Source organism: Odocoileus virginianus, chromosome 17, assembly GCF_023699985.2.
Source record: "Odocoileus virginianus isolate 20LAN1187 ecotype Illinois chromosome 17, Ovbor_1.2, whole genome shotgun sequence".
In the NCBI taxonomy this organism is placed as follows: Eukaryota; Metazoa; Chordata; class Mammalia; order Artiodactyla; family Cervidae; genus Odocoileus; species Odocoileus virginianus.
This window is the reverse complement of record NC_069690.1, coordinates 49,685,035-49,699,817: the sequence shown is the minus strand read 5'-3', so window position 1 is coordinate 49,699,817 and position 14,783 is coordinate 49,685,035. Positions and strand designations below refer to the sequence as shown.

At 45.6% G+C, this 14,783-nt stretch overlaps 1 protein-coding gene across 1 annotated transcript; it reads right to left on the bottom strand.

The window, feature by feature from the left end:
* Window positions 1–2,051: 2,051 nt before the first annotated feature.
* EIF4A3 (eukaryotic translation initiation factor 4A3) lies at window positions 2,052–13,953 on the bottom strand. The gene is made up of 12 exons (XM_020884411.2): window positions 13,716–13,953; window positions 11,644–11,716; window positions 10,957–11,023; window positions 10,086–10,148; window positions 9,118–9,250; window positions 8,837–8,917; window positions 7,498–7,639; window positions 6,504–6,642; window positions 5,764–5,879; window positions 2,721–2,828; window positions 2,493–2,620; window positions 2,052–2,310 (listed from the first exon to the last, which is right to left on the bottom strand). The coding sequence occupies exons 1-12, from the start codon at window positions 13,882–13,884 to the stop codon at window positions 2,294–2,296; spliced, it is 1,236 nt and encodes a 411-aa protein (XP_020740070.1). The 5' UTR covers window positions 13,885–13,953; the 3' UTR covers window positions 2,052–2,293.
* Between the last annotated feature and the right edge of the window lie 830 nt (window positions 13,954–14,783).

The following is a 14,783-nucleotide window of genomic DNA, read 5'->3' as shown; positions in this document are numbered from 1 at the left end:
GAATGAGAGCTACTCTCTAGTTGTGGTGTGTGACTTCTCTCCTTGGGGGGCATGAGCTCTAGGGAGCATGGGCTTTAGTCGTTGGAGCACATGGGCGCAGTAGTTGCAGCTCCTGGGCTCTAGAGCACAGGCTTAGTTTGCTCTGAGCCATGTGGGATCCTCCCAGATCAGGGATCAAACCTGTGTTTCCTGCATTGGTAGGCAGATTCTTTACCACTGAGCCATCGGGGAAGCCCTCAGATGGATTTCTTAACAGAGACTCCTTATCTAGGACATATTCTTGCCCACAGCACTGACAGTATAATTCCTTGTTTATTTTCACTATTGTCTGAGGTCCTAAGAAAAAAATGGAAGTTGATAAACAATTAGTAGCCCTCAGTTCCGAGTTTGTCATGTTAGAACCCAATTCTCAGATGGCGCTAGTGGTGAAGAACCTGCCTGCCAATGCAGGAGACTCCAGAGTCATGGGTTCAATTCTTGGGTCAGGAAGAGCCCCTGGAGAAGGAAATGGCAATCAACTCCAGCATTCTTGCCTGGGAAATTCCATGGACAGAGAAGCCTGGTAGGCTACAGTCCACAGAGTCACAAAAAGTTGGACACAACTAAGCAACTGAGCACACATTTGGAGGGACCATCATTCTACCTACACATAAAATTCTTCATATTTTCCAGTTTGTCTTTTGTCAAGTACATGCTTTACAAGTATTTCACCCCTTGCCCATGCCCTTTTTAAGAATAATTTAGAGGAAGTGTTAGATTCCCCACCTGATTTTTGACACAGTTCACATAACCACACAATTTACCATTTTAAAATGTACAATTCCGTACCTTTTAGTATATTCATAGAATCTTGCAACCATACTTCTAGTTCCAGAACATTTCCATCACCCCTAAAGAAGCCCTGTACCCTTCAGCAGTCACTTCCTCTCAGCCCCCAGAAAACTGGTTACCCACTGTCTCTATGGATTTACCAATTTAGGACATTGAACAGAAATAGAAGCACTTCTGTGGCCCTTTGTGACTGGCTTGTTCTACTCAGCCTATTTCAAGGTCCAAATTGCAACATGTGCCAGATCTTCATTCCTTCCCATTGCCAAACAATATCCATCAGGTATGCTTGCATCTTTCAGTTCAGTGGGCATCTGGATTATTTCCACACCAACTCCAACACTTAGCCCATGGAGAACAGATGAACCCACTTGGCCTGTCACACTAGCAGCCCCAGACACCCACCCAATAACCCCCACCCATGTGCATCAGTGCATATAGGACATCACTTCCCTCCCCAAGCCCCTGGTGATGCACACTCCTTTCCAGGCCTCCTTTCCTGGTGCCGGGGGACACTGGTGAGCACACCTGTGCAGTCTGCACTCCAGACTACTGCTGACAGCAGAGCGACTCCCTCAAAGGGAAGTATCATTCCAATGGCTCCCACTGCCCAAGAGCCCAGCTGCTTTCCAGAAAGTCTGTACCTACTCACGTGAACATCACACACCCACGTCTTCACCAACTTCACTCAGGGCTAATGGTTATGAAACCTTTGGTAATCACATACCGCTTTTCAATCATCCCCAAGGGTACACTTATATGGACGTCTGCATTTGTTTCCTTACTTGACAACATCTGATTTAGGCTGAGCTTCTTAGGGGGTCTTCCCTTGTGGCTTGTTTCCTGTTGACCCCTCCCTGAGTCACCCATGGTGCCTTATGTGTGGCCTCTCCTCAGCCATGATGGGGGGGGGCTTATTAATCCAGAGAAGCCTGGCTGTGAACAGTTCCTTACAGTTATCCGCCCAGGGATCCTATCTTGCCCTCTGCACCCAGGCACACAGACCCAGGCCAACCCAAAGAAAAGTACTGATGGTCTGACTCCTCCACCTGCCATCCCTAAGAAATGGGATCGGGTACCAATCTGGGGAAGTGTGGCGAGACCAAGCAGCTTACCATTTCTATTTCACCATCTTAAAGGTCAAAATTCAGAATAAAAGGAGATCAGACAGTAGGTCACTAGAAAAGCTGGGTCCACTTTAAGAAATACAAATTAGAATTTATGGGAAAAGTTTTAAATGTTTAATGAAAAAGACTTAAAGCAATGCATTATTTACACATGGGTAAGAAAAGGTGGCCCCATCTCCAGAGTTCATCCTGGGGTGAGGTGGGGAGGGGGGGGAGATTCCTTGAGAATAGAGTTCGCACAAACCCCCTTAAATAGAAACCGCCTCTAAATATTTCCAAACTGATACAAAATCCAAACTGATACAAAATAGGTGAAGAGGCTCCAGTGAGCAGATTTTTCAGATCAGATCAGCAACTGAAAGTGAAGAAAGATAAACAATAAGAAATAATACAAACAAAATGAAAATTTATAGAGTTAACTAAAGGCTCACAAAAGACTTCATAAAAACAAAGCAAAACAGGAAAAACCTCAAGTGCCCCAAACTAGGAACCAGGAAGTTCTCCCTACAACAATCACAGACAGACTTAGGGTCTCACCGTTCATGGGCATCTCATCGATCTGAGTAGAGTAATACTGCTCGATGTCTCTGAGGATGCGGATATCATCATTCTTTACAAAATTAATGGCCACACCCTTTCGGCCATATCGACCTGATCGCCCAATTCTTCAAGAATAAAGCACAATCAGTTTAGTAAACATAGCAAAGAAGGTTTCAGTACATCCACCAACAAGAATGAAACCAAGGAAAAGCCTGCATGGCATACCTGTGTATGTACAGCTCTCTGTTGTTGGGCAGGTCATAGTTAATGATGAGGGACACCTGGGGCACGTCCAGCCCCCGAGCCCAGACGTCCGTAGAAATGAGCACTCGGCTGCAGAAAGAAAGGCATTTGAGACAATCACCTAGCGGAAAAGGGTCAGACCAGCTACGAGCACACTAGGGCTCCTCACACTGGTCTCTCTGCAGGCTGAAGTGTGCAGGGCAGCACCAGAAAGCCCCATTCAGAAGGCGTGTTTGGTTTACTTAGTTACTTAAGTCATGTGCTTATCTCATTAAAATAAAAAAATACATATATATGTGTGTGTATATATATAAACACACACACACAGAGGCTATCTTTACTACATTTAATTTGTTTAGAGTCACCACTACTTGAGGACATTTTACTTCTAACAAAAAATCAAGTACACCAGCCTCACTGATCTTGGTGCACACCAAACACAGTGTCTTCTAATTAGAAGTACAACTCACACCACCCTGTCCTTCACAAAGGACAGAATCTGACACACCACAGACCCACACTAACCAATGCTGAGGCCACCAGCTCCCAAAGCACTGGAGTGGCTGGTCTGAAATGAGATTGCCTGAAGGTGTAAAATTCACACTATATTTGATACTTAGTACCAAAAAAAAGGGCAAAAAACCTCATTAATATTTTTAATGCTGATTATATGTTGAAATGATATACAGGATTAAATAACATATGTTTACTTGATTTACATTTCTACTGGACATCACTGGTCTAGAAACATTCAAAGTTTAAAGGGACAATATAACAGGAAAAAAAGTTCAAAAAAACAGGAGAGGTGCTGCTCCTCTCCAGAGGGACAGCAAAGAATGGAGCCAGAGGGGTGAGGCCAAGAGCCATACAAACTCCAAACAGCAGGAGTAAGACCAAATCACACATGGACCCATGAGGGTGAAAACCACTCAAACAAAACACAAACGAAATAGACCTAAGGAGAAGCCTGCAGAAAAAACAGTTTTCACAGGAGTGGTGTCTCGACAGGAACAATGGCAACCAATAAACACCAAACACAGAAGGCCAACTGCACCGGGCCACTTCACATAAGGGATGTGAGTGCCCAGAGTTTGATGTCCACGGGACTCCTGGGACCAATCCCGCTGGACTGCCTCCTTCAACATCAGGAGATGTTATAAGATGAAGTAGACATTTTCAGAGACCAGCTGACACAAACGCAATAAGAGACATTCTTCAGGCAGAAGGAAACGCAGCCCTGACGGAAGCTGCTCGGAGATAAAGGAAAGCAATAAGACTAATGAGTGTGGTCAGCACAAAGCATTTATGATATGAATTATATCCATTTCGTTATATGAAGCAAAAACGTCTTGTGGGGGTTGAAATACGTGTAAATTAAAACACATGAAAACAGCGACACAAGTCTGGAGGGTCACCAAAGTCAAGGGTTTCAAGTTCTCTATACCCTCAGAGGAGACGATAAAAGTACCATCAACCACAGTTGCTGATAACTCTTCAGCATCATCAGCAGTTAAACAACACAAAGAAATAAAATATAAACATCTTCCAAAATAAAAAGTGAAGAAAGGAATAACAAGAATAAAACCCAAACTAAAGAAATGACAAGTAAAATACACTTAAAGATACACAATTTTATCTTATAAAATTTAAAAACAAATATAAGAGCACCGAAGAATTATGCTTTAGCATTGTGGTGCTTGAGAGTCCTTTGGATAGCAAGGAGATCAAACCAGTCAGTCCTAAAGGAAATCAATCCTGAATATTCACTGGAAGGACTGATGCTGAAACTGAAGCTCCAATATTTTGGCCATCTGATGTGAAGAGCTGACTCATTAGAAAAGACCCTGAAGCTGGGAAAGACTGAAGGCAGGAGGAGAAGGGGGAAGCAGAGGATGAGATGGGTGGATAGCATCACCGACTCAATGGACATGGGTCTGAGCAAATGCCAGGAGATAGTGAAGGACAGGGAAGCCTGGCATACTGCAGTCCATGGGGTCACAAAGAGTTGGACACAACTGAGTGACTGAAGAAACAAGAGTAAATAAACAGCCTTACATTAAACAAAACTGGGCTAAATGTTCCAATTAAAAGATAGCAATCATCATCAGATTAAAAGAGGAAAAATAGGGTCTTCCCTGGTGGTCCACGGGCTAAGACTCTCAGGTCCCAATTCAGGGGGCCTGGGTTCAATCCCTGGTTGGGGAACAAGACCACACAAGCCGCAACTAAAGATTCCACGAGCTGCAACTAAGACCTGGCACAGACAAACAAACCAATTAACTTTTTTTTTTAAAGGAAAGGAAAAACAAGACCCAACACTATGCTGGTTGCCTGAAATTCATCTAAAGCTTAAGTCTGGAAACCAGATGTGCAGGAAGAAATGTGCACTAGGGAAGCTGGCACAGACGGAGCAGGGCTCAGGACAGAGGCCCTAGTGAAGCAGGCAGGTACTTCCAAGGTAACGGCTTAATCCCCCAGACATCTAGTAATTCTGAACTTGGACACACAAGCAGAACCCCCAAGAGAAAGACAAGCACTTTCAACACAGATGAAACAAGAGTCAAGGGGAGAGGGGTAAGGATGCAGGTCTGAGAAACACACTTAACCAACTGAAAGCCAACAGGCACAGCCAGGACACGGGCGCCAGCACAGCGCAGCACCCATCCAGTCCAAGCACAGAGAATGGTCTCAAGACAACCCCACGCTGGGCCACAAGGCAAGTCTGATACACACTGAGGGGAAGAAATCATACAAAGCGGGTTCGCCAGCTACAGTGGGATTAAGCTAAAGCCAATACAAAAGGATAAACAGAAAATCCCCATTTTTTTTGAAACAAGAAAAATATGCTTCGAAATAAGACAACTGATCCTCTAGTTAAAGTTAGTTCTCACCTCAGCCTAGTCTATCACACCACCGTGGCTGCCCTGCTCACCAAGCATGTTAGCAACCTCCCTGAGCTCAGGTAACACCTCGTAAATGCTGGCCTGTGGCCCTAGCACAGGAGCAGAGGGCGCAGCCAACCCACCTGGCACCCGACCGGAACTCCTTCATGATGGACTCTCGCTCCTTCTGGGGCATGTCCCCGTGCATGGATGACACGGTGAAGTTAGCTTCCCTCATCTTCTCCGTCAGCCAGTCAACCTACAGATGGAATCGACAGGTGCTGCCATAAGCTCACAAACCAAACCAGAGACTGGATTCAGGATTTCATGTCAATTACCTGCGGGACCAATACAATACTCATAAAACAAGTGTTCTTAAAACTCACACCAATCTTCACTGGATGTGTAGAAAATTTAAATTTGCCCAGCAAATATTGGGGCAAAAATTCTCATTAAAAAAATTCATATATATGTGTGTCAGTGTTCTCATTAGAAATTTAAATTCCCATCTTTCTTAGAATGTAGTCGAAATCCTCCTTTTCCAAGGAAAGTTGTCAGGGTTCTCAGCTCTACCGGCACATCAGCATCACATGGGAGCTCACAAAACGCAGGCTCCGGTACCATCCAAACCAGCGATTCCGAGCCTACAATCACAGGACCAGACCAACACCCTGTGCACATGTTCCCTGGACATACTCGCTTGTCCACCCATCACATATGGCAACTTTGATCTAAAGGGCAAAGCCAAGCATATGCTACAGAGACCATGTACCCAGAGCCTGAAACACGTACTTCTGGCCCTCAATAGAAAAAGTCTTAAGTTCTATGATTTTCGCTTTTTGTTTTGCCACAAGGACATTGAAGAGCCAGGACAACCACGTACCTTCCTCTTGGTGTTACAGAAGATGACAGCCTGTGTGATGGTCAGCGTGTCATAGAGGTCACACAGGGTGTCAAACTTCCACTCTTCCCGTTCCACAGCCACAAAAAACTGCTTGATGCCTTCAAGAGTCAGTTCATCACTGGAGGACAAAGACAATTTTGTCAACTCATCCTTCCAACTCAAACAAGGGCGCACACAGCCCAGGCGCCGGTCTGAATCCCGGCGGCACAGGAGTCTGGTCATTAAATCCCCACCCCTCCCACCGGCCACATCCTCCCAGGAGTCACCACTTCCACTGCATGAGACCAAGCACAGGCTTGTCTGAACCTTTAACCACACCTTGTATATGGTTCTGAACAAAATGCTTGGCTGTTAAATAGAATACACATTTTATTCCCAGTGACAAATAATCTCACTGATAAATAAATACTATCAGCAAATTTTTATATCTGAAATTACTGAATCAAAGGAGAATATATAAAAGCTTGCTTTTCAAAAGAGAAAATTCAAAAGAATTTTCATGTTCTGTATGGATGTGAGAGATGGACCATAAAGAAAGCTGAGAGTCGAAGAATTGATGCTTTTGAACTGTGGTGCTGGAGAAGACTCGAGAGTCCCTTGGACTGCAAGGACAGCAAAACAGTTAATCCTAAAGGAAACTAGTTCTGAATATTCATTGGAAGGACTGATGCTAAAGTTCCAAAACTTCGGCCACCTGAGGCAAAGAACTGACTCACTGGAAAAGACCCTGATGCTGGTAAAGACTGAAGGCAAGAGAAGGGGACAACAGAAGATGAGATGATTGGATGGCATCACCAACTCGATGGACATGAGTCTGAGCAAGCTCCAGGAGTTGGTGATGGACAGGGAAGCCTGGCATGCTGTAGTCCTGGGGTAGCAGATAGTCGGACAGGACTGAGCAACAGAACTGAACTGAAAATCTGATACAACTATGCTATATTTTAGTCTCTGTTAAGAAATAGGGCATCCTCACCGTTTTACCAAGATGCGGATGGGGTCGGTCATGAACTTGTTGGTCATCTCGAGGATCTCATGGGGCAGCGTGGCACTGATAAGCACCACCTGCGTGGCTGGGGGCAAGTACCTGTAAACATCGTAGATCTGTTCTTTGAAACCTGGGATGAGGAATGAGACACACAGGAATTTTTAAGGCTGCACACTCTGACACAAGTCGCACATCAATCGTTCATTTAATTAGATGTAGCACTGTGGTTTTAAGGTATGAGATTTCACAAGCAATCTTCTTACAGAGCTGGACCAAATTCTCACACCCCTCCTCTCTTCCTGGTGTGCTCTGGTGACCACGATCCCACCCAAGAGTCCTGGATGCAGACAGCTAAAAGGAACAGAAACCTGAGCCCACAGCCCTGGTCCTCTGCCAGGTGGTCATACCTCAGTTCCAGCTGTTGGCGCCCTGAGGACGTACACCCAAGGTGGCCAAACCTGCTATATTTTAAGTAAATCCAGAGATCTGGATTTTCACCAAAAAAATCTTCAATTAAAAAAAACCTCCCATTCAAAACCAATCTCTCACAGATACTGAGTCATGTTGTACACCTGAAAATGTTACATATCAATGATATCTTGACTTAAAAACCTCCCTATTAAATAATGCAACTAGTTTACATTATTTCACAGGGTACAGGATGAATGAATAAAGATCTCACCCTCGGGTCACCACACCACCACCTCTGCAGGATGGGGCTAGGAGACAGGCACATGAGAAGGGGACAAGCAGCTGCGAGGCCCTGACTGCTGAGATCGGGGTCCAGTCGCTGTATTTCCAATGCACTCCCAGCTGACAAAGATGCCGCTGGTCTGGAGACCTCACTTTGTAGTAACTGTACCTTTAACTTTGCTGACGAGCAGGACCTCCAGGTAAGGGGCCCCACCGACGTGGGGTGGAGAGCAGCTCCGAGGGACAGCATTAGCCTCTAGGTTCTAAGAGAACTGCTCAAGAACCAGGGACCAGAAAAACACCTGGGAAGAACCCCACGAGTTACTGGTGACTCCTGAGAAGGAAACTATTCCCTTTACACTGGGCGACCAGAGTATCTAGAGATGACCCACCCGGCCCCTGATGTGGAAGTAAGACCGCAGAGAGGGGAGTGCAGGGAACATAGGCGTGAAGACTCTGAGGTACTGGTCACAGCTGCTACTAAAGCAAGGTGACAGCTGCCGTTACACATTTCCCAGTCACTGTATTAAGAGCGCAACTGCTGTCACTTAGGGGTCCTCACTTACTTGTCTTCATGTATTTTAGTGGAAATACATGAAATACATCCCAATTCTAGAAAACTCGTTATCCATACCTTTATTCAACATTTCATCAGCCTCATCCAAAACCAACATCTTGATAGCACGTGTCCTCAAACTCCTGCGACGAATCATATCTATAAAATTAGATTTCCAAATAAGTACAGGTCAGGTTATAAGTAAAGAGCCAGCCATTTCAACCAGTTTTCATCAATTTCAGGGACCTTCCCTCCACTTCTTAAGTTACTCAAATGCAAAAAGTTATCAGGTAGCGTATCAAAATGAAAATAGTCCTCTATCAGTGAAGCACTTTTTATAGACAAAAGCAATTAATCACCAAAGACACGCCCAGGTGTGCCGGCAACAACGTGCTGTCCGTAGTCCAATTTCCTGATGTCCTCCCCCACATTGGTGCCCCCGATGCAGGCATGGCACTGGACATTCATGTAGTCACCCAAAGCAAGCAGGCCCTAAATTAAAACACAGTTTCATGTCCAAGGTCTGCCCCAAGACCACTCTAGAAGTCAGAAACATCTGAGTTCTCCCCAAACAAAGACTGCTTCTATTCTAATTTAAAGTGACCATCAGGTATTGTTTATGCTATTACTTCTATCATAAAACTACAGACAGCCCAAGTCTCCTCCTTCCACTCTTTTCTGCACCAGAATGAAATCAGTTTTACTGTTTTCTTATTATAAAAACAGTATGTATTAGAAACTATAGAAAAGTAACAAAACATGCAAAATTCACAATCCTACCACCCAGAGACAATATTAACATCTTAACAAACACATTTCCATGTCCACAGTGTTTACACTATAAAAACAAAATAGTTACAATTATTTTTATTAAAAGTGGACTTTTTTTTGAAAAAAATTATAATTCTAAGACTGCAAAAAACTAAGGGGAATCATACAAGCAGAACTAAAGATGACTTCATACAAACCAGTGATTTATGGCAAAACATGAGGAATCGGGGGAAAAAACTCCAACAGAAGAGAAAAAACAGATTCAATTAAGTCAATCAGCTGGCTTGACCAGTGTGAATGGCAGGGAGGGAGGTTAGGGATGATGCCTATATACTGACTTCAGACACCCCTAAACCTAAGCTTAGTCAGAAATCCACACAGACTTCAGTCAGCCCTTCCTATCCTTGGAACCACCTAAATTCAGATCAGGCAGTACTGTAGTATGTATATATTTTTAAAAACCTGCACATAAATGGGATTCACGCAGTTCAAACTCATGTGGTTCAAGGATCAAGTGTACTTGCAAATATGACATTGCCATCTTTAACCATCTCACCTTCTGGATTTGTACAGCTAACTCTCTTGTTGGAGCCAAGATCAAAGCCTGGGTTTCACGAACCTAGGAAAATAATTTGTTAGAAAATAGAGAACCTCAGTATTTTCGAGAGGGGTGTGTGTGTGTCAGTTGCTCAGTTGTGTCCGACTCTTTGCAACCCCATGGACTGTAACCCGCCAGGCTCCTCTGTCCATGGAATTCTCCAGGCAAAAATACTGGAGTGGGTGCCATTCCCTTCTCCAGGTAGACTGCACATATTCAGACTCAGATCTATTCTGAATATCACCTCATGTTAACCATACATCTGATTTCAGGTAAGCAAGTCTGAAATTACTTAAACCAGATAACCAGCAATAATGAGGTATACTAGTCAGGACTCTTGTTCGCAGACAAGGATTTCCACTAGTTAAAAAAACCTCCCAATTTACAGACACAGAAAACAATCTATGGTTATTATATGGGAAAGGGTAGGGGGGTGGGATAAATCAGAGGAGTTTGGAATTAAAATATACACACTACTAATATATATAAAATAGATAACTCATAATGAAAAAGAATCTTTAAAAGTATATATGTATGTGTGTATATATATATATATATATATACACACACAAACATCTGAACCACTTTGCTGTACATCTGAAACTAATGTAGCATTGCAAATCAACTGCATTTCAATAAACTTCTTAAAAACTGTTTAAATAAAAAGGAATTTCTGACAGGATATTAGCTCAGATATTAGTGTACAATTAAGATTCTCTTAAAAAATGCTTATTCAGTACAACTAGATGTATTTAAGAACTGTACTTCTTGAACACTGTAGTTACAGAAGGTAAAGGAAGTATTTCCAAGGATTAGAGTTTAAGATTACCTGAATATCCAAACACTGGAGGACAGAAATACTGAAGGTGGCTGTTTTGCCTGTACCAGACTGAGATCTAGTAAAGAAAACATAGATAAATGGGATGTAGAATGTTGGGCTACATGCCACTGCTCCCGTTCATATAACCCCTGCTGCAGCAGTACTCTTGAGGCGGTGGGCTGCAGAAGCACTTAGGCAGCTTCTTCCAAGCAGAGTCCCCCCTTCACTGACCCTAATGCCCTAACCAACATCTTAACCACAAGGGGGCAGGACTCAGGCACAACCTTTAAATAACAGGTGATAAGGACAGTAAAAGTGGCCTTTGCATCACGGGGTTACAGAACTGCAGAATCTGTAGAATGGGTGTTCCAGGCAGCAGGAAAAAATTACCTTTTATATAATTCTTTTCTACAATTTGACTTTTTTTTTTTTGGTAAATGAGTCTCCAAAAATTAGGCAAATCAGAAATATAGCTATTAGAAGAGTATTAATGAATAGTTTCACACACCAAACGATAGGTAAGTAAACTGGCTTAAAGAAAAAAAGAATGCTTTCTAGAGTGGAGGACACAAAAATAAAAACAGCCTATAGCTGAAGTCAAGTCAAGAGCTGGTAAAGGTGTTTGAATGGAGAAGCACTGAACTACACGTTCCTGTGCTGACTAGCACCTGACTCCTACTGCATGAGCAGACTTACTGTGCAATGACATCTCTTCCTTTAATTATCTGCTTAATAGCTCGCTGCTGGATTGCTGATGGTTTTTCAAAACCTGTAAATTAAAACAAAAAAATGAGCTCTAACCACTAGGACAGCATACTTAAAACCATCACTGGAGCACCCTGTGGGGAAGATGGCATCTTTTTAAAATTCCCCACCTACTCGTAACCCAATGTCCAACATACTAAGCTCGGAAGAAACTACTACTGAATGAAGTACTAGGCTGAAGGGGATTTTTATACTAACACACAATCTTATTTACAGAAACACTCTCTAAGGAACACCATGGCAAAACAGAGACCTGAGGTTAAAAAAAGAATGTCAGTGGTTACTCCTGGAGAATGGGGGTGAGGGAGGCTCACACTCTACTCCAATTACTTGTGTATTGTTTGGCTACATTACAATAACCTTCACTGCTGGGGGTTCTGTGACATTACTTTTTAAGGTAAAAAAGGAGGATAAACCAATCAATACTGTAGTCACCACTCCCAAGTCTGCAAGTTGTTCATATCACCTAGAACTCCATTTCATCTACTGCTTGGATCATATTCCTGCTTGATGCAGCTACATGAACTACAACACCATCCCTCTATTGTGCAAGAAAATAAACAGCATACTTCAATTTCTGGTAGTTTTCTAAAATATAATACTCTCCTATCTAACACAAAAGGAAACATAACCCCTCACGATGACCCAGCACATGGATTGGGAAACTAAAAACAGTGTTTTTAGGGCAGGGATGTCCTGGGTGCCCAGAGGCAGGTAGGGCTGTCAGCCACACTACCAGGCCTGGCTGCTATGGCTCTACACCTCCCATTCCCTCAGCACCTTCTCTGTGCTGAACTGTCACAGTGTCAGAGACTGCTGGATAGAAAAGATGTCTGTCCCAGTCCCAGGCATTAAGCACAAGTGCTGATCACTCCCATCTGCATCCCGAACCCTACCTCTTCTCAGGCTCCCCAGCTGCCTCCTTTACATGTCCTACTGGATAGTTCACAGGTCCCTCAAGCTCCACTCATCCAGTAAGAGTTCCCTCCAGTGCCCCCCACCAGAAGAGAGAGCATCATCACCCACCCAGTTATTCACACACCCAGGACTTTTCTCTGAGCCTCACATTCAACCCATAATCAAACCCTGTCAGCACTCCATTTCCAACACAATACCATCATCACTTCCCTGGACTAGAACAAAAGCCTCTTAACATTCCCTGATTCCTCTCCTGCCTCGCCTCACCTCCCCGCCCCCCCAACCCCCCGTTTTCAGACACCCAGGACCACCTCTGTAACTGTAATCTGATCCCACCGCTTCCCTGTTTAGAGCCCTCCAAAGGCCTCCAAATAAAGAAATAAAGAAAAAAAAAAAAACTATTTGAAATAAAGTTCAAATTCTTCATCACCTGGCACCACGCTTTGTTGGCTGTGCCCCTCCCGCGCCCCAATCTCGCCCCTAGGTTCCCAGGACAGGAGGATTCTTTTTCTTCTTGAAATACACAAGGCTTCAGGCTGCAGGGCAGTGGGACCAGCTTCTCTCTCTGCTTGGTTCTACCATAATCTACTCATAACGGGCTTTGTCCCAGATCTCAGGTCAAATGCCAGCCTGGGAGGCCCCAAACCTAACTGCCCTATTAACTCTCTCCTCCCCCAGTCATGCTTGATCCAGTTAACTCGCTCTATTTTCTTCGTAGCCATTAGCACTTCGTCTTTCTCCCAAATGCAACTTAAGCTCCCTAGGCCTGTTTGGTTCACGGCTAAGCCCTCAGTCCCTAGAGCCGCGCACGTCCTAGCGCCTGTTAGTTACAAGACAGTTATCCACTGAATGAATGACTTGGGAGTGCACAGAGGACCCTGTAGCCCTCCGCGGGACCCAGCACGGCGCCCTGCCCAGAGAACACTTGAACCAGCCGACACAAAAGCGGGTAGGGCCCCCGGGCTAGGCCTCACCTCCGACCGCCAGCATCCAGGGCCGCTGGACTCCCAGTCTCGGGCCCCACCCCCGGGCGGGCCCCTGCTCTCTCCGTGGGCTCCCTCAGCCCGCGCCCCGAGCCCACCTACCGTAGGCATAGATGCCGCGCAACAAGTCCTCCCGCAGGCCCATGGTGTCGAACGTGGGGGTCACGTCCACCTCCTCGCTAGTCTCGAATTCCACTTTGGTCATGTCTTCCTCTTTGAGCAGCCGCTTCCGCGCCGAACCCGAGGTCGCCATCGTGGCCGTGGCCGCCATGATACCGAACGGGCTGAGAACCGAGCGCGCGCCGCAGCGGAAAGCGGAAGCAAGGCCCCGCGCCTCTGCCGCCGCCAGGAAGTGACGCCATCGCGCGTGCGTACGAGCGTGCGTCGAGGCCACGCCTCGGAAGGGGCGGGGTGTTCCTGGTCACGTGAAAAGGGAACGGAGACTGGCCGGAGAGGAAGAGAGAGGGGCGGTGCTGCGGGTCTCACGCTGGAGGGGCTCGCGTGGGATCTCACAGGGACGAACTCTGCTCACTCCTAAAATTAATCGGTGCGGAGGCAGCGGGGCGCCGAGGAGCCTACCGCGTGGGGCCCTGTTGGGTGGGCTCTCGGGCTGAATTGGTTTTCCTCCCGCCCCGCGTTTCCCGGATTCTCTGTGCGGGACCGTAAACCTGTAGCCCCTGCAAACGGGATTGCAGGCCACGCCAGTACGCCCGTACTCCGGGCGAAATCCCCCTGGTGGCCCTGCTTCGAATGGGAACTTGGGCGCACGTCCCCAACCCTGCACCGGCACACGCGTTATCACTGCCTTCTGATGGAAATCCCCACTGGACATCGTCTGCTTTTGAAAAATTTGGAATCTTAACTGCTGCTTGTCAGCTTTCACTTTAACCACACCCCCTACCCCCAATCCCAACCCCAGGCTGGTTGTTAATCTGCTAATGAAAAAGCTCCTCCCTGGGGTCGAGAGTGGGAGAGAAAGGCTTTTGAGATGGTCCCCAGCTCCAGGGCCTTCAGGACTGATCGGGTGACCTTGGACTGCGTCGTCTTGTTCTTTGAGTCCCTGTATTCCGCGTGTCTGATGGAGGCGCTAATAAAAACCGCCCTGCAGAAAAGGTGGCCCTGGAGGTGATGGCTTTCGGTTGCCCTGTAGAGTATTACCAGTTATGGCAT